Source organism: Ochotona princeps, chromosome 4 (genome assembly GCF_030435755.1).
Source record: "Ochotona princeps isolate mOchPri1 chromosome 4, mOchPri1.hap1, whole genome shotgun sequence".
NCBI lineage: Eukaryota > Metazoa > Chordata > Mammalia > Lagomorpha > Ochotonidae > Ochotona > Ochotona princeps.
Window position 1 is genome coordinate 13,335,178 of NC_080835.1, and position 24,710 is coordinate 13,359,887.

The window sequence follows — 24,710 nt, forward strand, 5'->3', positions numbered from 1 at the left end:
TATGGGTTAGTGGCGATTAGTGGTGCCTGAACCCTGGGATTATAGAGTAGACTGAAATGACATTTTTGAAAAGGAAAAAAAAGGAATTATAGAGTAGAAATGAGGGAAGGAAAAATGAGCGAAGGGAAGTAGGCTTATCTTTTGAGTATTATATCCATGAAATATATTTGGAAATAAAATAGATATGAAAAGCAAATATTTCTTATTTTAAAAAAGGTTAAAAGAATAATTTTACTTAAAGAATTATATGTCATTTTGCAACAAAAGATATCAGGAGAATCCTTATTGAAAAGTAAAATTTTCTGAGAGGTTTCTATGATCACTGCTTGGTGAATAAAGTAAAAAAAAAAAAAAACAGCTTAATTTAATAAGCTTGAGATTCCAACCCTGTTCTCTTATGGGATGAAATCCTTATTGATAATAACAGCATCAAAATATTTACCAATTTTATTCTTGGAACACTGAAAGTGTTATCCTTATCATATTTTCCCCAAGGACAATTCATTGATAAAATATATTAGTACTTAATACTTAATTGAATATTTTAGAATATTTCATTCTAGAAATTGAAACCCATAATATTTGTTCTCACAGTAGAAATAAATTTTATTTCAAGTGTATATATACAAAATAAAATTTATAGAAGCTATATATCATATATTTGTATAAGCTACATATATATATATGCACATATATATGTAGCTTACTCTTTTTTATTTCCCCTATGTTCATTGCCATGGTCGTGCATTTTGTAATGTCTGTATCCCTCCTTTCGAGAAAACATATCTGTGTGTATGTGTAATATCTGCACATGAAGTGAATTGGGAAATAATACACTGCTTTTACTTAAATGCAGTCTCAATGATTCCAAGTGCTCCAATGTGTCCTTTTAATAAAGTAGGGAAACTTTATAAAGTTTCCCTTTATAAAGGAGACAGTTAAAATATTAGCATCTAGGGTGGTATCTGATTACATAATAGGCTGTAAGCATTTTATTTTTTTCAGGCTGGGAGTTTTGGAGAAATTGTGTGGAGAAGCATGCAATGTTCCCTAGCACAAATAATACATGCATCAAAGGCATGCACTCTACCAAATACGCGTAAAATCTCTACAACATGGTGGTAATGGCTTTTATCACAAAGCTCCAAAAACCAAGCAAATACATTCTAAATGAACAACAATACACCATCCACAATGTGGACCTGATATTTACTGAATATAGAAGAAAGGAAGCTAATACTACAACATTGGATTAACAAAATCAATCACAGCTGTCCAAAACCTGCAAGGTCCTCTATTTGAAGTAGCCTGCAGGAGGACAATATATTTGTAAGCAGATTTGCTTCTCATAATTACCTTGGGAAGTGGTCATTCAAACTGAGGAACAAACATTGCTGGACTCACTGAGAAACTGCAGACAGAATGCCTCTGATGAGGAATACTCAATTTTGCTTAAACTATTTTGTAGCTTCACTGACTACACCCTGAATATATACCCCCTTTTTTGTAACAGATAAGCCTTTCACACTTGTCTCTTCACCGTGTTCTTGAAGATATGCAGCTGAATAATAATGTGACTGAGTTCATCCTACTTGGGTTGACAGAAGATCCCATCAGGAAGAAAACAGTGTTTGTCACCTTTTTGCTTTCTTACCTGGGGACTTTACTGGGGAACTCGCTGATTCTTGTTACCATCAGGACGAGCCAGGCACTTAGGAGTCCGATGTACTTCTTCCTTTTCCACCTGTCCCTGTCTGATACCTGCTTCTCCACCTCCATTGCTCCTAGAACCATTGCCGATGCTCTTTTGAAGACAGCCACTATTTCTTTCAGTGAATGTATAATCCAGGTCTTTACATTCCATTTCTTTGGATGCCTGGAAATCTTCATTCTTGTTCTCATGGCTGCTGACCGCTATGTGGCCATCTGTAAGCCCCTGCACTACATGACCATCATGAGCCACCAGGTCTGTACCATCTTGGTGGCTGTAGCCTGGGTGGGGTCCTGCATCCATTCCTTAGCTCAGATTTCCCTTGCTTTGAGTTTGCCTTTCTGTGGTCCCAATGTGATCGATCACTATTTCTGTGACTTGCAGCCCTTGTTGAACCTCGCCTGTGCAGACACCTATGTGGTCAACCTACTCCTAGTCTCCAACAGTGGCGCCATTTGCACAGTGAGTTTTGTCACGTTGATGTTCTCCTACGTGATCATCCTGCGTTCTCTGAGAAACCACAGTGCTGAAGGGAGGAAAAAAGCCCTGTCCACCTGCATCTCTCACATCATCGTGGTCATCTTGTTCTTTGGTCCTTGCATATTCATATACACCCGCCCTGCCACCACTTTCCCTGTGGATAAGATGATAGCTGTGTTTTATACGATTGGAACACCTTTGCTCAATCCTCTGATTTATACACTGAGGAATGCAGAAGTGAAAGCTGCCATGAGAAAATTGTGGAGCAAGAAGTCAGTCTCGGATGGTAAAAGATGAATACAGGCTTCAAATCCTTCAAACCATTGTTATTGAGGTATAGTTTCTTTTTTTAGATTTATTCATTTTTGTTAGAAAGCTTTACAAAGAGAAGGGGAAACAGAAAGATCTTCTATCTGCTGGTTCACTCCCCAAGTGTTTGTAATGGTTGGAGCTGAGCTGATCTGAAGCCAGAGGCTAGGAACTTCTGAGATGTCCATGTGGGTGAAGGGTCCCAAAGCTTTGAGCCATCCTTTGCTGCTTTCACAGCGTAAGTGGGGAGCTGGATGAGAAGTGGAGCAATTGGGCCAAGAATCAGAGCTCTTATGGGATGTTGGCACTTGCAAGCAGAGGATCAGCCTGCAGAGCCCGCATGCCAGCCCCTGGGATACAGTTTCCTTCTATGATAATCAATAAAAATACTTGGTATGATTTTGATATTCTGAAATCTATCAACCCTTGTTTCACACTAGTCCCCAAAGAATATTATACATAGCCGTGAGAACAATGTGTATTGTGCCACTTTGAATGGAATGTTCCACATATGTGTCTCTCATTTTCTGTCTGTAGGATCTGTCCATTGTTAAAAGTGGGATATCGAGGTCCCTTATGCCTGTTGCCTTACTGTGCCTTCTTTCTAACATGTGCCTCATATATGTAGATGCCCCGATGCTGGTTGAATGTAAATTTTTGGCTGTTATGCTTTATGATGCATTTCCCTAACAATGTGAGATGTTCCCCTTGGTTTCTTCTTGCAAGTTTTGCCTTCACTTGTATTTTAATGATAGAGGTATATCTACGACACTGTTGGATTCTTACTTACCATTTTCTTGGAGCATCTTTTTCTATCCCTGTAAGTCCCAGATAAATGTATCTTTGACTTTAACCTGAGTATTTTGGTGTTGACATGAAATTAGAACTGTTTGTTATTCCAGCTAACCTCACTATATTTTGATTAGAGATTTTAATTACATTTTTTCTTGAACATAATTATTGGTAGAGACTATATCCATTTTTGTGTTTTTTGTGCTTGGCTTATAATAAGTGTGTTTCTCTATTTGTTCTCTCAGTGCGTTTTTTTTTCTGGTTGATTGATTATTTTGTAACAAAATTCTTTCATTTCTCTTTCTTTTACCTTGGGGGCTTTCTTAATGTAGATTCCTAATTGTCTCTTCAACTTTTCGGAGATTTAAGGGAATTTAAGGAAATGCATATCATGTATTCTAGAAGCTGCACGTGAGTAGTGCTGCATAATAAACACCTTTTTTCTCATATGAGTAGTAAAAACAAAGAGAAATAAGTGTGAAGAATTGCAGCCTTCATTGACCAGTACACATTTCAATCAGCAGATCACTGGCTGTATGTCTGTGGCTTTCTGGTGCGGATTGTCTGCAGAATAGAAACTCTGCTTTTGAAATCAGTTGTATTCCTTGCATTGCATTTTAAGTAAATTACAATCAGTTTACCAAGTTAGAGCAACCTGTTCCTGATCACAGAGAAGGCCGACATAACAACACTGATGAAAACAGCTTTTTCTTGATCTGCTTTCATACAAAAGACTGTTGCTTTTTTGCCTTATTTTCTAAAATTCTTTTCACCATTGATTCGCATTTTTGCCGTTTATCCTGGGTGCTTTCAGTGTACATGAGGCACCTAAACTCTGAAATCTTTCTATCAGATTATTACTGGGAAGAGGCTAATTTACTATTTTTAGGGACTAACTAGATGAAAAATTAAATTCATTTGAGATGTTTCCAATCAGCAAAAGACAAACTTTAGGGAATCATGCTCTCTAAGATGAAACTGTCTTACATCATGATGTCCTCAGTATTCCTTTGGGAATCCAGAAAGGAACATTTTTTCCCACTGTTCAACAGGAAGGCTTCATTCAAGGAGGCTGGATTTACCTCGAACATAACTTAGGGCATCTTCCTCCAGGTAAGAGGCACATTAGTCTCATCTTTTTGCATTTAAAGAGGTATCATGATAGAGTAGTTTAATACAATCTTAACCTATTTCATAGGTCTTTTTAGTATACCATGTCCTCTGAGAAAGGGACAAGACAAAATAAGCAGCACAAAATTTTGATAACTTACTAATAGTATGGGGAATAAAATGAACAAAATAGCAGTTTGGGGATCAAGTGATATCTTGAGTTGAACAAATGTTTCATGAGTGTCAGGGATGTGAGCACCCATCACTGTGGGAGAAGAGGAGGATGCTAACCATGACTAAGGCTATGGGGGTTCTTCAGGATGTCTGAATGAATCAAAGTTCACAAGCAACTTTAATCTTTTTAATGTAAGACAGCTATTCCAAATAAGCACCCTCTAGGGGTGTGGGTATTAGAAACTCAAAAGAGATTGTGTTCATAGAAAGACGCCTGGTAGGGACCTACACAACACTGCTGGAGAAAGTCAACTTGTGCAGATCCACATAGCAGTTCTGAGCATTTTGCACGACAGCAAAGAATTACAGCTCTTTCTGTGCTCCTTAAATGATACAACATGAAAATAATGTGCAATTAACTTACCTACTAATATTGAGCTTGAAAAAGGTGAGTAATTATACCTCAGAGAATGTTCAGAGTAGACATGAACAGGAAGGGCCCGGCCATTACGCACTGGGCTCGGAAGACAGCGTCCAATGCACAGAAGAGGCACTGTATGAGAGAACTAGGATAAAAATGCTCATTTTCATCCATTTTGGTGACTGCTCAATCTTCTAGAACGTGTCATTTCATCTACAATCAGGCCTAGAAGGTATTCCTGCTGTCAGGTTACAATTCAGTGAAAGAATGATGAAATATCAAGTTCACAATATTTGGGATGATTAAGTATAGCAGACATAGGCAATGGATATTGACTTTTAAAAAGCTGCTTGGACCTCAGGCTAGGCTATACTCTAGTTTCTGTTGATCCGATAACACAGTCAGGAGGTTTAGTTACACAGAATGAGGAATTCAAAGTGCCTAGACTACAGCAATCTCTGATTTTAAATTGTGAAGGCTGCAAAAGCCTGGGACAATCTATTTTCCTTTAAATGTGGAATGACAATTTCTTCATAGAAATTAAATGTATCCGGGTTCTCCAAAGGTGTAAATCTAGTTCAACTAGAAAAGAGAGGATGGATGGTGCTAAGAAGGAGACAAAAGGCTCCTCACTCTGGCCTCTGCACCCCGTGCGTGCTCAGAAGGGACCCCTTGGCTCCCTGCACCACCCTCTGTCCACATTCCACCTGCTCTTGCCTTTCCTTCAACTCATCTTCATGGCCTCTGACATCAACACATTGTTTAGACAATGCAGTCATTTTAAAATTGGCTCATCCTGTTTAAAGAGTTGAGGCAAGTATAATAGTGTGTAGAGGCTACGCTCAATTGCTAGCTACTTTGTCTCTAGACCACTGGGAAGTATTTTTGTACCTTATTTTGGGGGAGTTACAGTTGAAAAGTGTTATTTCTCCTCTGAGCAAAAAAAAAAGAAAAAAACAGGCATAGAGTCACGCATTTCGACATCCATAGTACATGCATCAGTATGTGAAAAATGACAAAGTTCTTAATGAATTTTTTTAAGGCCAAGGATGTAAAAGAACAACATATTCTTAAGATGCGTAACGGGGTCCCACAGCAATTCATGGCAATGAGTGATATGCAGACGACAGCACCTTCTACTCTAAGTTATATTTCTTATCCAAAGAACTGTTCAAATTCATCATAAATTTGTGTTTTAGATTTTAATCTAGGTTCATGCTTCTTGAGAGATCATACAGCATAAATGGAAAATCCTAGGAATAATAAAAAGAACAGTAATAATTAGGTGTTTCATATAAATGGAAACTATGGAAATATATTCATTTTGCATTTTAAATATAATAATATATTTAATTCAGAAACAAAAACAATATATCTATAGACAGAGAGAAATACACAATTTGGTATTGTGCAGAATAAGAAACCAAGGGCAGATTTCCAATATTCTAATTTCAAGAGAAGTTTAAACATGTACACGTACTTGCATTCAAGCAATTGCATCTAATACCTTAGGAAAACATATCAGGAAAGTCCTAATATAATAATAAAGGTCTCTTATAGATCTCTATAGTTGGTCTTCAAGTTTTGAAGTGGTTGAAGTAGATGAAAATGAAAGGAAGATCATTGTTGACCATGGATTAAAAAGCTAATTGATATTCAATGAGGCTCTGAAAGGATGACCAACTGAATTAGGTTGTGTGTGCTTGTTGTTTAAGGTCAGCAACTGACACTGTACACATATTACTGGTACAGAAATTAAATGTTATACACTCAAAGAAATTGCTAGTCACGCACATTCATGTTTCCTCCTCCAGAGTCTATCACAATTTTAAAAGAAATACTTATTTTGAAACCAAACCTTTTGCTAAATGAAATGAATGAGTCCCCAAAACACAAATGTTTCATGTTTTTTTTTTTTTTTTCTGACAGGTAGTACTTAGTAAAACATAAAACATTGTATAGGAAAAAGGCTGACATCTTGAGATTTGACTTTTGTTCTCAGCCCTGGTGGATAATCGTACGGGATAATTGTATTATGGGTTAGTGGCGATTAGTGGTGCCTGAACCCTGGGATTATAGAGTAGACTGAAATGACATTTTTGAAAAGGAAAAAAAAAGGAATTATAGAGTAGAAATGAGGGAAGGAAAAATGAGCGAAGGGAAGTAGGCTTATCTTTTGAGTATTATATCCATGAAATATATTTGGAAATAAAATAGATATGAAAAGCAAATATTTCTTATTTTAAAAAAGGTTAAAAGAATAATTTTACTTAAAGAATTATATGTCATTTTGCAACAAAAGATATCAGGAGAATCCTTATTGAAAAGTAAAATTTTCTGAGAGGTTTCTATGATCACTGCTTGGTGAATAAAGTAAAAAAAAAAAAAACAGCTTAATTTAATAAGCTTGAGATTCCAACCCTGTTCTCTTATGGGATGAAATCCTTATTGATAATAACAGCATCAAAATATTTACCAATTTTATTCTTGGAACACTGAAAGTGTTATCCTTATCATATTTTCCCCAAGGACAATTCATTGATAAAATATATTAGTACTTAATACTTAATTGAATATTTTAGAATATTTCATTCTAGAAATTGAAACCCATAATATTTGTTCTCACAGTAGAAATAAATTTTATTTCAAGTGTATATATACAAAATAAAATTTATAGAAGCTATATATCATATATTTGTATAAGCTACATATATATATATGCACATATATATAGCTTACTCTTTTTTATTTCCCCTATGTTCATTGCCATGGTCGTGCATTTTGTAATGTCTGTATCCCTCCTTTCGAGAAAATATATCTGTGTGTATGTGTAATATCTGCACATGAAGTGAATTGGGAAATAATACACTGCTTTTACTTAAATGCAGTCTCAATGATTCCAAGTGCTCCAATGTGTCCTTTTAATAAAGTAGGGAAACTTTATAAAGTTTCCCTTTATAAAGGAGACAGTTAAAATATTAGCATCTAGGGTGGTATCTGATTACATAATAGGCTGTAAGCATTTTATTTTTTTCAGGCTGGGAGTTTTGGAGAAATTGTGTGGAGAAGCATGCAATGTTCCCTAGCACAAATAATACATGCATCAAAGGCATGCACTCTACCAAATACGCGTAAAATCTCTACAACATGGTGGTAATGGCTTTTATCACAAAGCTCCAAAAACCAAGCAAATACATTCTAAATGAACAACGATACACCATCCACAATGTGGACCTGATATTTACTGAATATAGAAGAAAGGAAGCTAATACTACAACATTGGATTAACAAAATCAATCACAGCTGTCCAAAACCTGCAAGGTCCTCTATTTGAAGTAGCCTGCAGGAGGACAATATATTTGTAAGCAGATTTGCTTCTCATAATTACCTTGGGAAGTGGTCATTCAAACTGAGGAACAAACATTGCTGGACTCACTGAGAAACTGCAGACAGAATGCCTCTGATGAGGAATACTCAATTTTGCTTAAACTATTTTGTAGCTTCACTGACTACACCCTGAATATATACCCCCCTTTTTATTTAACAGATAAGCCTTTCACACTTGTCTCTTCACCGTGTTCTTGAAGATATGCAGCTGAATAATAATGTGACTGAGTTCATCCTACTTGGGTTGACAGAAGATCCCATCAGGAAGAAAACAGTGTTTGTCACCTTTTTGCTTTCTTACCTGGGGACTTTACTGGGGAACTCGCTGATTCTTGTTACCATCAGGACGAGCCAGGCACTTAGGAGTCCGATGTACTTCTTCCTTTTCCACCTGTCCCTGTCTGATACCTGCTTCTCCACCTCCATTGCTCCTAGAACCATTGCCGATGCTCTTTTGAAGACAGCCACTATTTCTTTCAGTGAATGCATAATCCAGGTCTTTACATTCCATTTCTTTGGATGCCTGGAAATCTTCATTCTTGTTCTCATGGCTGCTGACCGCTATGTGGCCATCTGTAAGCCCCTGCACTACATGACCATCATGAGCCACCAGGTCTGTACCATCTTGGTGGCTGTAGCCTGGGTGGGGTCCTGCATCCATTCCTTAGCTCAGATTTCCCTTGCTTTGAGTTTGCCTTTCTGTGGTCCCAATGTGATCGATCACTATTTCTGTGACTTGCAGCCCTTGTTGAACCTCGCCTGTGCAGACACCTATGTGGTCAACCTACTCCTAGTCTCCAACAGTGGCGCCATTTGCACAGTGAGTTTTGTCACGTTGATGTTCTCCTACGTGATCATCCTGCGTTCTCTGAGAAACCACAGTGCTGAAGGGAGGAAAAAAGCCCTGTCCACCTGCATCTCTCACATCATCGTGGTCATCTTGTTCTTTGGTCCTTGCATATTCATATACACCCGCCCTGCCACCACTTTCCCTGTGGATAAGATGATAGCTGTGTTTTATACGATTGGAACACCTTTGCTCAATCCTCTGATTTATACACTGAGGAATGCAGAAGTGAAAGCTGCCATGAGAAAATTGTGGAGCAAGAAGTCATTCTCGGATGGTAAAAGATGAATACAGGCTTCAAATCCTTCAAACCATTGTTATTGAGGTATAGTTTCTTTTTTTAGATTTATTCATTTTTGTTAGAAAGCTTTACAAAGAGAAGGGGAAATAGAAAGATCTTCTATTGCTGGTTCACTCCCCAAGTGTTTGTAATGGTTGGAGCTGAGCTGATCTGAAGCCAGAGGCTAGGAACTTCTGAGATGTCCATGTGGGTGAAGGGTCCCAAAGCTTTGAGCCATCCTTTGCTGCTTTCACAGCGTAAGTGGGGAGCTGGATGAGAAGTGGAGCAATTGGGCCAAGAATCAGAGCTCTTATGGGATGTTGGCACTTGCGAGCAGAGGATCAGCCGCAGAGCCCGCATGCCAGCCCCTGGGATACAGTTTCCTTCTATGATAATCAATAAAAATACTTGGTGTGATTTTGATATTCTGAAATCTATCAACCCTTGTTTCACACTAGTCCCCAAAGAATATTATACATAGCCGTGAGAACAATGTGTATTGTGCCACTTTGAATGGAATGTTCCACATATGTGTCTCTCATTTTCTGTCTGTAGGATCTGTCCATTGTTAAAAGTGGGATATCGAGGTCCCTTATGCCTGTTGCCTTACTGTGCCTTCTTTCTAACATGTGCCTCATATATGTAGATGCCCCGATGCTGGTTGAATGTAAATTTTTGGCTGTTATGCTTTATGATGCATTTCCCTAACAATGTGAGATGTTCCCCTTGGTTTCTTCTTGCAAGTTTTGCCTTCACTTGTATTTCAATGATAGAGGTATATCTACGACACTGTTGGATTCTTACTTACCATTTTCTTGGAGCATCTTTTTCTATCCCTGTAAGTCCCAGATAAATGTATCTTTGACTTTAACCTGAGTATTTTGGTGTTGACATGAAATTAGAACTGTTTGTTATTCCAGCTAACCTCACTATATTTTGATTAGAGATTTTAATTACATTTTTTCTTGAACATAATTATTGGTAGAGACTATATCCATTTTTGTGTTTTTTGTGCTTGGTTTATAATAAGTATGTTTCTCTATTTGTTTTCTCAGTGTTTTTTTTTCCTGGTTGATTGATTATTTTGTAACAAAATTCTTTCATTTCTCTTTCTTTTACCTTGGGGGCTTTCTTAATGTAGATTCCTAATTGTCTCTTCAACTTTTCAGAGATTTAAGGGAATTTAAGGAAATGCATAAGGATCCTTCCTACCCTGTCTTCCCTCCCTCTCCTATGCCCACCTTGTTTCCCTCTTCCTTTATGAATTTTTCAGTTCATTATCACTCTTTTCCTTTCCTTATCACTGTTCCTTATTTTTTTGGATATAATACTTTAAACTTACTTTATAATCTCTCAAATACCCTTCTTCAAATCCAATTGTGCCTGCACTGGGTCCTCTGGTTGTACCATTTGACTTCTTCATGCTTTATCCCGTCTTTCACAGGACTTTTGCTTTGCTGATTGGAAAATTTCAAATGAATAGTCATGACTTAGTCCCGTGATTGTTTTGTTTCATCAAGTCTGCTCTTGTAACCCCTCAGCAAATTTTTGATGAAAGTCTTCACTTTCAGAATTTATGTTCAATTTATTGCACATGACTTTATTATTCTTGTTTTGTCCATGTATTGATTTTCTAATTCATTTAGTGATCTTTTTACTCTTTTGAAATTCACTGAACTTTTTACAAATCATTTCAAAGTCAGTTCATTGATATGTATTTCTTAAATGTCTGAATGCATAGTTTTTACTTGATGTTTTCCAATTCTTTCTATTTCTTGAATATGTGCGTTCCTGTCCTTGATGAATCAGTTTGCTCTGATAATCTGTGCTGACAGCCTTTTATTGAGGAAGGCCTTTAGCAATCCACCCAGGTGAAAATTCTGTGGTCTTCACTCCTAGAAGCCTAGAAGACTGCAGATTGGTTTATTTTTAGGAGCTTGCAATATCTTGTTCTATGTGTTCCTTGATTAAGTGAGACAGACAAGTCAAACATTGCTCCATGTGAGACCAGACAGAATCAGGCCCCTTGAGAAGCAGAATCAAATATCATCATGACATTTCCTACCTGATGAAGAATCCTTACATATGTGTCCTGTCAGACTCTTGGAGAGCTTTGCCAGCAAAAGTTGGGCCAATCAGACCATGCTGATTTATTCAGTTCTGTGGGGAATATGAATTTTTCAACACTGATTTATTTTTATTGGAAAGGCAGAATTACAAAGAAAATGAGAGAGAGAGAGAGAGAGAGAGAGAGGGAGAGAGAATGAATCTTCCATCATACTCTTTGCATGTTTTAGCAAGTAGCCTCTTATCAAATGTTACTTGCAAATATTTTTTCCAGTCAGTAGTTTTCCTTCTAATGATCTTGACATTTTCACATAATTTAACATTCTAATTATAATTAAATCCAACTACTCATTATTATCCTGATAAGATTTAATTTTTATGTTATGTCTAACAATGGCAATTAGGGACAGAAATCGGTCTAACCAATAAAATGCCTGAATCACATGTCAGAATTCCTTTAGTTGAATCCTGGATGCAATGGCTGGAGCTGAGCTGGTCTGCAGCTAGGAGCCAAGAGCTTCTTCTAGGTCTCCCACATAATGCAAGAGTTCAAGCACTTGGGTCATCTTGCACAGTTTTCCCAGACACAGCAGGGAGCTGGCCAGGAAGTGAAGCAGCCGGGTCTTAACCTTGCACCCATATGGGATGCCAGTGCCACAGGCAGTGAATTCAGTGCTATACCAGAACACCAACCTCCTGACAGTTGCTTACCATCGTAATAATGTCAGAAAATCTTTAATTACTTCAGGTAGTTGGAGCTGCAAGGAGGACCCGTTTTAGGTAGTTCAGTAGTAGCATTCAACTCTGATGTTCCTAGCCAAGAAACTTGACGGCAGCCATTATCATAGGGGATTTGATAACAGTGCTTCTTAGTGTGGAAATGGTCTTGGCAATAAACACTTAAAATAATTAAAGTATTGCATCAGCCTTGAAGGCCAAGAGATTATGCTAGAAGTAATTGATCACATTTAATCATATTCCCTAGGGAATGCACTTTTTCTTTCCTGCTTTATGAGCCAAAGGCAAGGACGGAGTTCTAAGTAATGTCGAAGTAAAATTAATTCCAAAACTCTGTTGTCATGTCATAGTTTATGAATCCAAGGAGTTACACCTTAGAGTGAGGCTTGACATATTCATATAATCCTTTCATTATCACTTAATGACCCCCTGTTTAGGAGAGACAGACACATGGAGAGAAAGGAAAGGGAGAAAGCCCACATAAGCTACTTCCCCACATGCATTTATTGGCCCAGGATTTGCCTCTGCTGAAGCCAGGAAGCAGAAACTCAATTCAGTTAATGTATGTGAGTAGTAGGAACCAAATCACATCAAAAACTGAATTAGAAGTGATGATGGTGAGACTTCCAGACACACTGGTGTGGGAAAAAAGCAACCCATTCAGTCACTGGGCCAAATATTTGCCCCTTTAAGCAGCAGTCTTAACCAGTAGGCCAAGCAAAGTAGCATGAAATCTGTGACACAGATTCATTGTCCATTGGTTATTCATTCCAGATTTTGCTTCCCACTGAAAAGTAAAGATCATCCCTGTGCCAGCTACTAGGAATGGGAACTTAAGCTGCAATTTCCACCAGTAGCCCAAGTCCGCCAGCACAGACACTCACAAAAAGTAAAGAATCTGTATTTCTCACAGAGAGCATCCAGGGACATTGGAGCATAAAATTAATGACAAATTGACTATCTAAGACCCAGAAAAACTCCCCAAGGCAGACAAAATCCCAGTTCTGTCTGCCTTACACTGCACAGACGGATGGCCTCTAAACACTGTCCAATCTGACATTTCCAATGTTCCATTTGATGTCTCCTAGTGTTGTTGACTATAGTGTTGACTATAGGCACTGAAGTCACATTAATGAAAGAGAAGGTAGTGTTTTATACTTGGAATACCATTGGTCAATCCTCTGATTTACACACTGAGAAACACAGAGGTTTAAAAAAAAAGCTGTGAAACAAGAAGTCGGTCCAGGCGACAAAAGGTGAATAGTGGATCCCAATCCTTCCTCACAGTTTGGACTGACAATAGAGCTCAACAGATACTATGCCATTTTTCTTAAAGATTTCTTTCTTTTTCTATTGGAAAATCAGATATACAGAGAGGACGAGACACAGAGGGGAAGAACTTCTGTCCATTGATTTACTACCCGAGTGGTCGCAACGGCCAGAGCTGAGCCAATCCAAATTCAGAAGCCCGGAACCTCTTCCAGGTCTCCCACACGGGTGCAGGGTCTCAAAGCTTTGGGCCGCCCTCGACTGCTTTCTGAGGCCACAACCAGGGAGCTGGATGAAAAGCAGGCCCCTAGGATTTGAACAGGCACTAGAACAGGTGCCTGTATGGGATTCCGGTGCATTTCATTCTTATTAGTTACCTTGCTATATGCTCACATTTCTGCTTTGCCTAAGTTTTTGTAACTCCTATGACAAGGTAATACTTTTTTCTCACTGATCTAATTCAAAAATTGTATTTTTATTTCAAAGCTCTTTGAGCATGTGTGTTCCTTTTAAACATTCAATCAACAAAACCATTTCTCTTAATAATTTCAGGAAAATCTTAAACTTACAGAAGTCGTGAAGTACTGCAGAGTTCTGATATTCCCCCATATTCAGTTTCCCCTAGTGTTATGCTGTCCATTAGTAGGACCTATTTCATTCTCTATCAGCAACAGAAGGTTTTCCTTGTCATTGTTTCTGTTCATATTTGTGTCATTTAATGAAGCACAGTCAGCTTCCCCTGTTTAGTATTCTAAATTCCTTCTATCCTTGCCTCCTCTCCCAACTTCTAGTCTCCAATATTCTGGGTTCAGAATGATTTTTCTTGAAGCAACCACATATCAGGAAAAACACGTATAACTTACAGATATTTGGTTCATCATTTCATTATGAACCTTCAAGTTAGGAGTTATTCCTGACTTCATTCAAAGAATCAGATCCAAGAATTGGAGGAAGTTTTCTTTTGGAAGAAATTATACACATACACACACAAATACATGCGTGTGCACACACATACGTGTATGTGTATGTATGCTTATATACTTGAATATAAAGCTATAGAATTTCAATTTCTCTCTGATTATTGAGATTTTACTCTTTTGTAGGCAAGGTATAAAAAATAAAATAACATAACAGCTTGACTGGATAAGGAAGAGCCTGACACAATGTGCCTGGAATTTTGAGTCACAGACTATTGGTGCTGAAGACTGAGGTCAAATTGCATAGGCAATGGTGTTCAAAACCAAGATTGGGGACTGTGGGCAAGGGTCTGCAGTTAGGCAGTGGTCCACAGCCACAGAACCGTGCATTCTAAAATATCCTCATGATTGTCATGTACTCACTTCTGTCCTTGGGCTATGCTGTTGCTTCCTGATCACCAAGTATTTGCTGGTGAATATCAATCTGGAACATAGTTTCTCAAAGCTTGTGCCACCTCATTTCCTGCAGTTTAACTTTCCAAGCACTTCAATAAAAGGGCAAAGCAGTGAGCCCTCTGGAAATGCCTCCCTACTTAGAGAGGGGTCTCTCATCTGGCTGCAATGCTTTTATAATCTTTATCTTGTGTGTCTTATTTCTTGTTCTCTCGGTTAACTATCCCTCCATTCCCAACCCTGTTCACATCGTTGTGTGAGCAGCAGTAAGATCCCAAGTCCTTAACAAATCCTTACAAAACAGGGTGAGAACATTGTGATAAAATCCACTCATCTAAAGGAGCCCTCTGTTAGTCCCTGCCAGGGGAAATTACTTACATGTTTTGCCTGGTTTTAATTGTTCCAGTCTATTTAATACCTTCTCTTTTGGAGGAATATTTAGGATTCCTTTGCATTGTAACAATTATGCTTACTAGTATCTAAGGTATGGCTATTATGGTTGTGAAATAAATGACTGAAACTAAGAGATGTTGGAGCTGGCATAATGACGCAGCAGGCTAAGCCACTGTCTTCAGCAACAGCTTTCCAAATGGGCACCAGTTCGATCTTGGTTGCAAGTGTACCTAACAGTCATTTATAGGACATTTCATCCAACAGCGTATTTTTTTCTAGGAACAATCTCCAATCATCTGCAAAAATATATGTTTTGACTTCCTTTTTATGAGTTCAGATTCCATTTGTTTCTTTCTCTTTCTTGATTGTTCTTCCAATATTTGCGATACTGCACTAAGAATGGTGAAAGTTATCATTCTTATTCTGTTCAGATCAGAGAGCAAATGTTTTCAGCCTTTTTTCTTTCAGTAGGATACTGACAAAGAGTTTTGTCATACATAACTTGTGCAATTTTTACATATTTTCTTTCTATGCCTAGCTTTTTGGAGGGATTCTATCATGAAGCAGTGTGAAATCTTGCCAAATACTTTCTCTGCATCTTTTGAGATGACTCTACAATTTTTGTTCTTCAATCTACCAATGTGACTTATGGAGATTATTTTCAAGCGTCAAACCACACTAGCAACTCAACTCAATTAAGAAATAAGAAAAATACATCAATAGACACACCTTAAAAGGAAAAAAAAATGTTTAATAGGAGATTTTCTTAAAAGCTAGAAACAGGTGTTCATACAATCTAGCAATGTCACTTCTGGGTATGTACCCAAAAATATGAACGAGTTGTATCAAAGCAATACCTATATGTAGAAGTACTGTTCAAAATAATCAAAACAAGCAAATAGCCAAGGTGTCCACATAAATGAACAAAGCACAGCTGCTATATCTATACGATGGAATACTCTTCAACTATGAACAAGAATGGAATTTTATCTTCTGCATCAAAATGGATGCACCTGGTGGACATTATGTTGAGTGAAATATTCAGACAAAACAAGGATATTGGCATGAATGCTGCAGAACATGGACATGAGGGAAAGCGCCTAATCTTGGCATAAGTGGATAAATCTATAATACCTAAGAGTACAGCAAAGCACACCTATTGTATCATCCAAGATTCACACCCCAGAAAAAAGGGACAAAATGCCAGCACTAGCATTTCCTTTCATCACCTACTTGCAGATAAATCGTAAGATAACAGCTAACAAGGGATAACTATGAGCCATGTTCATACAGACGTCAGAAAACTTTGCCTTCTTTGGGAAGAGAAGAAGCTAATTTTTCCTAATAAATAAATAACTTGTAATTGGTGCCATGCATCAACAAGAGGTATATTGAAAATCAGCACTGAAATTCAGGCAGAGCACTATTCTTCATCTTCTTGACTTAGATAATACTCCAGGGTTGATTAAAACCCTACAACTTTCCAGTCAAGATCCTAAATTGGGAGAGAATGTGTCACACAGTACTTCAGTCATTTCTTAATGTAAACACAAGCCCTGCTGGAGTGTTTTGGTTCAAGTCCCACCTGAACTACCTCAAATCAAGCTTTCTGGTCATAAGTATTCTGAGAGCTATCTCAAATACTTAGATTACCTTTACCTAGAAAAGAGAGGGGTGAGTCCCTAGGTTGAGTTTCCTACAAAAGATGCACAATTATTTGCTAAATAAAACTCTTTGAGAATGTTTAAGAAGGAGATCCTAACTACCCAAATGTAATTATGTGGTTAATACTATGTCAATTTCACCCGACAATGGAAGGGAAACTGGATATGGTGGGAAGGAAAACTGGGTGAAAAATATGTTTTCTTTACCCATATAAATAATATTATATAGACAATCTATATTCAGAGTGGAGTTTTACATGTATGTCCATCTGTATTTCCTCCTCATGCCTTCTCTTAGCTTTGTCTGTTGGGGGACTTCCTGAATCTACGTGTCTCATTATTCCTAAGGAACCTAATGACTCCTTGGTTATACAGTAGGAAAAATGTCCCTAAGCTGACCTTAGGGAAGGGTTGAGACCCACTCTACACCTGGATAATGTTATTGAACAGAGGAAACACTTTAGATATGTTTTTGCTTGTCATATTTGCTTCTACATTCTTTCCTTCTTTCAACTCCACAAAAAACGCCAATTCTCTTTGCTCTCTTACACACATAGGCTACCTTAACAAACCCCTTATTCTTTTCAAATTACATTATACTATAGAAATGTGAAGTCTTATTAATTCATGAACAATTCTTACACTCACACCCCTCACTTTCATTGTTTGTCCAGAATCTTCTTGGATCAAGATGACATATCATTCTGTTTCACAAATCATCCTGAATGTATGGATTTTTGTGCAAGCATTTAATTCTGCTCACAAGTCTTTGGCCAAAATGGGGCTCAGCTGACAGCTGGCTTTGGCAGGGCTTAATTCCAGACTTCACAGTGAGATCAGTTATGTCTATGTGTGATTTTATTGAAAACATCGCATTCACAACTGCTACTCATGAAAGAACAGGGCACATCTGAACACTGTCTAAATGAGGCAAACCTACTCAAGTACTACATGTCTGCAAAGATTCTTGAGACCCCCTCCCTACAGGTGGAAAAGGCTTTCATTTGTGAACAACCATCAAAAAAGATGAAATACAAGGCAAGCATGAAAACTATTTACATATCTGGTGAAAAACTGTATAAAAATCTGTTCAAAAGAATGCATACTTTCCCAAGGGCTAGAGCTGTAATCACTGGTTCAAGAATACAGGGAGAATTATTTACACCATAAAATCCTTTTTATTTTCATTTGGAAAATGATGAGGGTAGCCATTTTTTTCATCAAAGCTGACTTCAATCAAAGTTCTATCAACCTTATTGTCACAGCAAGGCTGTGAAGATCAAAGCTGGCAGCCACAGCTGAGATCACACATCCACTGATGTGATCAGACTGAACGCTAGAGGAAACAAGGGCAGCTTGAATCCTTATGGTGCTTGAATATCTTCTGTCATGGAATCCACAGGAAAGACTCTGAGGTTTTCTAATGATCTGGCTTAAGTTTTTAAAACCATTAATGGAAATGTAGATGCTATTTCAAGTTACAATTCCTGATTTTTGAACACCATGAACACCTGTCAGCTGCTACATTAGAGTTTCAGTATCTTCGATATACCCTGAGAGTAAAAACTCAGTACGGAGTCATAGAGAAAAGAACTTATGGGAAACTGTTAAATGGGTACCATTTATGTATTACTGTTCAATTTTCTAAATTTAGTTCATTTTTTGTAGCCCCCTGTAGGTTAGACAGCAGAACAAATGAGGTAATTTATCCCAGAAGCGGGTTGTTTCCATTGACTCAAGATGCTCATCTTCTAAAAATATTAGTGATATTCTAGTCTCAGTTTCCAAATCTAAGTTCCCAAATGCACTTCAAATCTGTATAAAATTATCGAAGGAAATTGTTAAAATTGTACTTGTTTATGTATCTTTACAATTGGCTTACTTGATAAAAAGCTCCTAAAATATGCTGTGTTGGGTATAAAAAAAGTTAGTTATTCTGATGATCCTCCAAGGATTTGAAGCCTTGCTTTTATACCTCATATCAAAATAAAGCAAACAAAGGCATGTGGAAGCCAGTGAGTGTGTGTATGCCTAAGACAAAAAACAGGTATATCTAAAGTTTCAGGGTAGGACTCATATTTCAGCTGCATCTTCTAATTCATACCCCTCTAGGCTTTTAATCTCTCAGCCTTTCACGTTGTGGATGCATTGTGGATTTGTATACAAGATGTCAAGTTTTGGGTACTTTAACCCATCTTTATGGTGTATGTGCCTACACACACACACACACACACACACACACACACGGGGAGAGAGAGAGAGAGAGAGAGAGAGAGATGAATGCAGGCTTAGGCAGGACCCTGGATCTTTTGAGTCGTGAAAATAACATTGAAACCACAGTGTAATGATTATTACTGATACATCCACTTACAACAGGAAACAAAAATCAGAAAAACATGATTCCTGAAGAAGGAGAAACTGATCATCAGGATCAACTGAGATAAGAGAAGAAATGAGTTTATGTCAAGAACGAGAGGACACTAATGAGATCTTAGAATAATCAAATTTCTTTATTGATTTGGTAAAGAGAACGAGTGGTAAGCTTTATGCCAAGACCAGCATATGAATACAAATGAATATCAGTGAAGTTTTTGTTTTGCTGTGTCTGGTTGATTTAACTCAAAATGCATGCGCTCCATAATGTCGTTTTTCATATGTTCAATCATTTGCATGATATAAAAATATTGATGGCCTAATATGTCTCAATGACAGTTCTAAATCCTAAAAACAAGTACTTTGTAAGTGACATTAAGTCTTTAAAGAAAGTGGCAAAAGGGAGCAGAATAAAATATAACAATGCTGAATGTGAACTTAATCAGATTCTGGGTTTATTAAGATTTCTCATATGTATATGTCAAGAAATTTTCTTCCCTATGAAATATTAACATGAATATGAAAATAATACATTCATCTTCAGAATGTTAGCCTCTGACATTCTCTTGAATAATACGTCATTATCGGCTGTCTTTGCCATCCAAATGAACCAACCATGACTAACATGTGAGGCTATCCAGCTTAAAACATTAGTGTTGACTATTTGCTTTGGTTTGTAAGAAAATATTCCTTCTCCATATTTTCTTCATTGCATTCTTTACTTCCACATTTCTCAGAGTATATATCAGAGGATTTAACATAGGGGTAATAATGGTATAAAATATAGCCACCATCTTATCCTCTGAGAAGGTAGTGTCAGGCCGCATGTACATAAAAGTGCAGGGACCAAAAAAGATGATGACCACAGCAACATGGGAGCCACAGGTAGAAAGGGCCTTACGCCTGCCCTCTGCTGACTGCTTCCTCAGGGACACCAGGATGACAGAATAGGAGATTAGCAAGATGACAAAGCTCCCCAAAGCAATAGTGCCGCTGTTGGCAGTCACCACTACACCAACAGTGTATGTGTCTGTGCAGGCCAGCTTCAACACAGGGTGGACATCACAGAAGTAGTGATCGATCTCATTGGGTCCACAGAAGGGTAACTGGACAACCAGAGCCACTTGGATAATGGAATGCACAAATCCACCTACCCATGTCCCCAGCAACATCTTATTGCATCTGTCCCGATCCATGATGGTCATGTAGTGAAGTGGTTTACAGATAGCTACATAACGATCATAGGCCATTACAGTAAGAATGAAAATCTCAGTGCAACCAAAGAAATGTACACCAAAGAGTTGCAACATGCACCCCACATAAGAGATCATTTTTCTCTTTGTTAACAGGTCAGCAATCATCTTAGGAGCAGTGACCGAAGAGTAGCAAATGTCCACAAAAGACAAGTAGTTGAGAAAGAAATACATAGGAGACTTGAACAGGTTGCCCAGGCAAACTGTCAGCATGATGAGGAGGTTCCCCAGCAGAATGACCGTGTAGAAGAAAGAAAACACCACAAAACACACTTCTTCAACTTCTGGATCCTGGGAAAGTCCCCAGAAAATGAATCCAGTTACGTTGTTTAATATTCCCATAGCATGAATCCGCACAAGACCAAGTTCTCAAAAAGCAGTTAAGAACCTGAAAGAAACATTAAACATACTAGAGTATTTCTAAGTCATAAACAATGGATGCTAGCAATATTTGAAAATAAAATAACATATACTTAATGAAAACTGACAAGCACACTTCAAAGAAATTAAAGTAACTATTATCTTTTGCCTTAATAAAGCATTGCATTTATTCATTCCAGATGAGGAGGAAAGTCCATAAAGACCAAATTCTTTCAAGCTCCCAAGTGGTTCACCTTAGATGAAGCTTTATTTGTCTCTTTCTAAAATTCACTTTGCTCTTCTAGTATGAATTATTCAGTTTGTCAGTTTTATAAATGGAAAAGGAATTTTATATCTGGCAATGTTTTTCGACAAGACGTGAAAACAGGCACAATAAATACTGCCATGGCTGATTATCGCATTAATGCACATGTACTCAAGTAAATGAGACTGCAATTTCTCCTCTTAGTGAAACTCAAATGTTTGTGCTAATGAATTCACCTCTTGCTAATTAGAATGACAATCAAAAGACCATGGAGTAGAACAGACACAAGACCAAATATTTCCAAAACCTGATTCTGAAACAAAGTTGTTGAAATTCTGGGGAATAATTAAGCTGCACACAACTTCCTTTATCCTATTTGGAAAATAATAAAGCTCCAATTTCACTATCACCCGTCATCTTAACTTCTATTCCAACCAGGAAATAAATCACTTCTACCAGTTTGGAAAAGCCAGAAAGTCTTGATAGTACACGGGATTAAAAATAAGGCAATGTGTAGAAGCAATTTTAGGAGAAAATGCAAAATCAGTTTGATTTCAAAGGGAGACTGGGTGGCCCCGTGACTCCTCCATCTTCAAACTCAAATTTCTTGAAGCTTCACTAGGATTTACTTAGTCATGGTACTTTAAACTTTTTTTCTGGCAACTGAAAAACAAATAAAAGGAAAAGGCGGGGGATTCTGCCTTTTTAATCTTTTCTTTCTTTTATCATCATTCTAATTATTCATGTTTCATTTTGTATGGTATTTTACCAAATTGTGTATATTACACATGTCTGGAAGAGATCGATCAAAAGGGGTTCTTTGAACAAAAGTATATTTATCTAAATGTATGAAAATTCAGTTACATTGGAGTCACTGGTATTTTGTGTGGCAAGAGGTGTGTGGGATAGTTTCAATCATTGAGTTTTCAGTTTTCCCTCAAACAAGACCTGAGATGGAATGACTCCTCTTTTTAGAGGTTGTGTGCCCGAGATCCCATACTCTCAAGATGCACCCATGTAGTGTTTACAACTGCAACTGAGCTACGGGAAGAGCTAGCTGTTTACATCAACAACAAAGGAGGGACTTTCATGCTTTGGTCAATCACAGAGTTATGGTTCTTCATCGCTGTGTATTAGAATTGGTAGAGTTGTGAGTACAGATGTTGTCTTGGACATTATAAAAGAACACGATATTAACAAATGGAATTCTAGTGATAAAATGTTATATTTAACTGCACTTATGCACATGCTCTGCTTTACATGCACATTCAATCATTTCCCTTGGTTTCCCTGTTAAATTTATATATATTCTCTACTAAAAAAAGCCTTACAATTTTTTTTATTAATTACATTGCATTGCGTGACACAGTTTCATAGGCTCTGAGATTCCCCCAGTCCCTCCCCGTGCCCTCCCCCCATGGTGGATTCCTCCACATTGTTGTTCTTTCTTTGCAAACATATACAAAGCATAGAGTCCAGCATCTTATTGCCCAGATAAATTTAATGGTTTCTTGGGGAGACCATCTCTGGTCTGAAGGTAGAGCTGACAGAATATCATCCCGATCAATTAAAAGCCCCAGCACAACATCAACAACAATTTACAATATTATGGAATTAATTGACATGGTATTGAGTAATCAATATGTTTAAAAATGTAAGTTCTTAACCACATCCTGTGACTACTTCATTGACATTTCAATTTTAGTTTATACACAGAACTGGTTTCTATACACCTTAAAGTGGTTATAGGGTACTATTCAGCTGTCTCATGTCTATTTTCATTTTAGTATTTAGCAGTTTATTGTGTTGAAGCATAATTTTGCTGAACTTGGCAGATTTTAGGATAGTCTATACTGGCTTATAACTCTAACAAGGCATTTGTCAACAATTGAGGTGCAGAACAGTTTTAGGAGGGGTGTGCAGAGAAATCTTCAATACCCTAGTGAGGAGTAACTAATCTTTGTGTCCTACCTAGTAAGGTGTATATGGATCCACGCTGATTGTTTGCTGTCTGGTACTACGCTTTCCTTGTATTTTTCTGTCTAGCTATTCTAATTTTTTGAGGGGGGGCCTCCGGAGCGACCCTGATGATCATTGCAAGAGGGCCTTACAATTTAAGAGTGTTCAAATCATAACAGTTTTGGGGAACTGCTATTTCAGGTTTTTTGTTGTTGTTGCTGTTTGTTTTATTTTGTTTTGTTTTGTTTCGGATTTTCATCTGGAAGAAACAGAGGCAGTGACAAGACTCAGAACTGCTCTTCTCTATCATATAGCAGGAACCCAGATGAAACATCTCTCTTTAAACCATCACCCATCTCAAGGATTCTGCCCCCTGCTTGAGCATTCCAGGGTGATAAAACCTTCCTTTCTTTGAAATGGCTGGTTTGACATTTCTTATTCACTTTTTCTGTTATCTTAGTGATATATTGAGAAATAATATCATTGTCTTCACAATTGCATATTTCCAATAATCCAGCATTTAAAAAATTGATATCTGGTAGGTAGAACAATTACTATTCCTAAGGAGAATAAACAAGAGCTATAAACTACAAATCTCACAATGTCTATTCTGCACTAGTTTCAGAAGAAATAAAGCCTCACCAGGATTTTCCAGGGCTTGAGACTGTTCTGTGTCTGTCCTCTTTTCTGGAGGTGACTTGAGTGCTGGTGTCCAAAGTAAACTAAATGTGACATGTGAAGAACTGCTTCAAAGAGAACAGTAATAAAGAATCCTTAGTTCCTACAAGTCACAAGCTGGTAGGAATCTGTATTCCTTATTCCTGATTTTCTCGCTGATTAAGCTTATGATCCACTGATCCTTCAACAGTAAAGGCTGTTTCTTAACTTCATACAAGATCTATTTAAAGAGAATGACATAAAACAGTAATGACCTTGGGGAAAAACTTTCCTCCAAAGTCCTTCTCCATAGTTAAAACCAAACTGTAAGCTGAACAATGAGCTTTAATTTGCAATCTCCATCCCACTGCCTATATAACTGTGTCACACAATGCAGTGTAACCAATAAAAAACATATATATTTAAAAAATACCATTGCTAAATATGAAACCCAATCAGTTCTTCTATCTAGGATCATAATGTTAATCCGCACAAATGCAACAGTGGTGGTAATTATTCTTTCAGTTCATATGATTCGATAAAAGCATGCACTAAATACACACAGAAGCATACATACACTTCAGTAAAAGCTGAAAATAACTGAAGGTGATATTTTATTCACAATTTCAGAATTAATAAAATACAAATGCAAAACTAATTTTAATGTCATGTCATTAATTTTTTACAGATAACCTCCACTTGTTTCCAATTAGAGGAAACTTAAGACAGAGCAAGTGTGTGGAAGAGCATCCATTTGCTGAACATAAAGTGAGAGTCTGCTTCCCATTACCTGTTCACGTCTCCAAATATCAAGGACAAGAACATGATGAC

At 37.5% G+C, this 24,710-nt stretch overlaps 3 protein-coding genes across 3 annotated transcripts; 2 read left to right on the forward strand and 1 right to left on the reverse strand.

Annotated features, from left to right (window-relative positions):
* Positions 1 to 1,555: 1,555 nt before the first annotated feature.
* Positions 1,556 to 2,488, forward strand: LOC101534198 (olfactory receptor 4C16-like). The gene has a single exon (XM_004599904.2). It carries the CDS (start codon positions 1,556 to 1,558, stop codon positions 2,486 to 2,488), a length of 933 nt encoding a protein of 310 aa, XP_004599961.2.
* Positions 2,489 to 8,586: 6,098 nt separating this feature from the next.
* On the forward strand, positions 8,587 to 9,519 carry LOC131480057 (olfactory receptor 4C16-like). The gene has a single exon (XM_058662445.1). It carries the CDS (start codon positions 8,587 to 8,589, stop codon positions 9,517 to 9,519), a length of 933 nt encoding a protein of 310 aa, XP_058518428.1.
* A 10,516-nt stretch (positions 9,520 to 20,035) lies between these two features.
* LOC101516746 (olfactory receptor 4S2) lies at positions 20,036 to 20,980 on the reverse strand. The gene has a single exon (XM_004585549.2). It carries the CDS (start codon positions 20,978 to 20,980, stop codon positions 20,036 to 20,038), a length of 945 nt encoding a protein of 314 aa, XP_004585606.2.
* Between the last annotated feature and the right edge of the window lie 3,730 nt (positions 20,981 to 24,710).

Bases quoted from the DNA above. Each gene is read 5' to 3' on its own strand.
- LOC101516746 (XM_004585549.2), bottom strand. From the start codon at position 20,980: ATGGGAATATTAAACAACGTAACTGGATTCATTTTCTGGGGACTTTCC.
- LOC131480057 (XM_058662445.1), top strand. From the start codon at position 8,587: ATGCAGCTGAATAATAATGTGACTGAGTTCATCCTACTTGGGTTGACA.
- LOC101534198 (XM_004599904.2), top strand. From the start codon at position 1,556: ATGCAGCTGAATAATAATGTGACTGAGTTCATCCTACTTGGGTTGACA.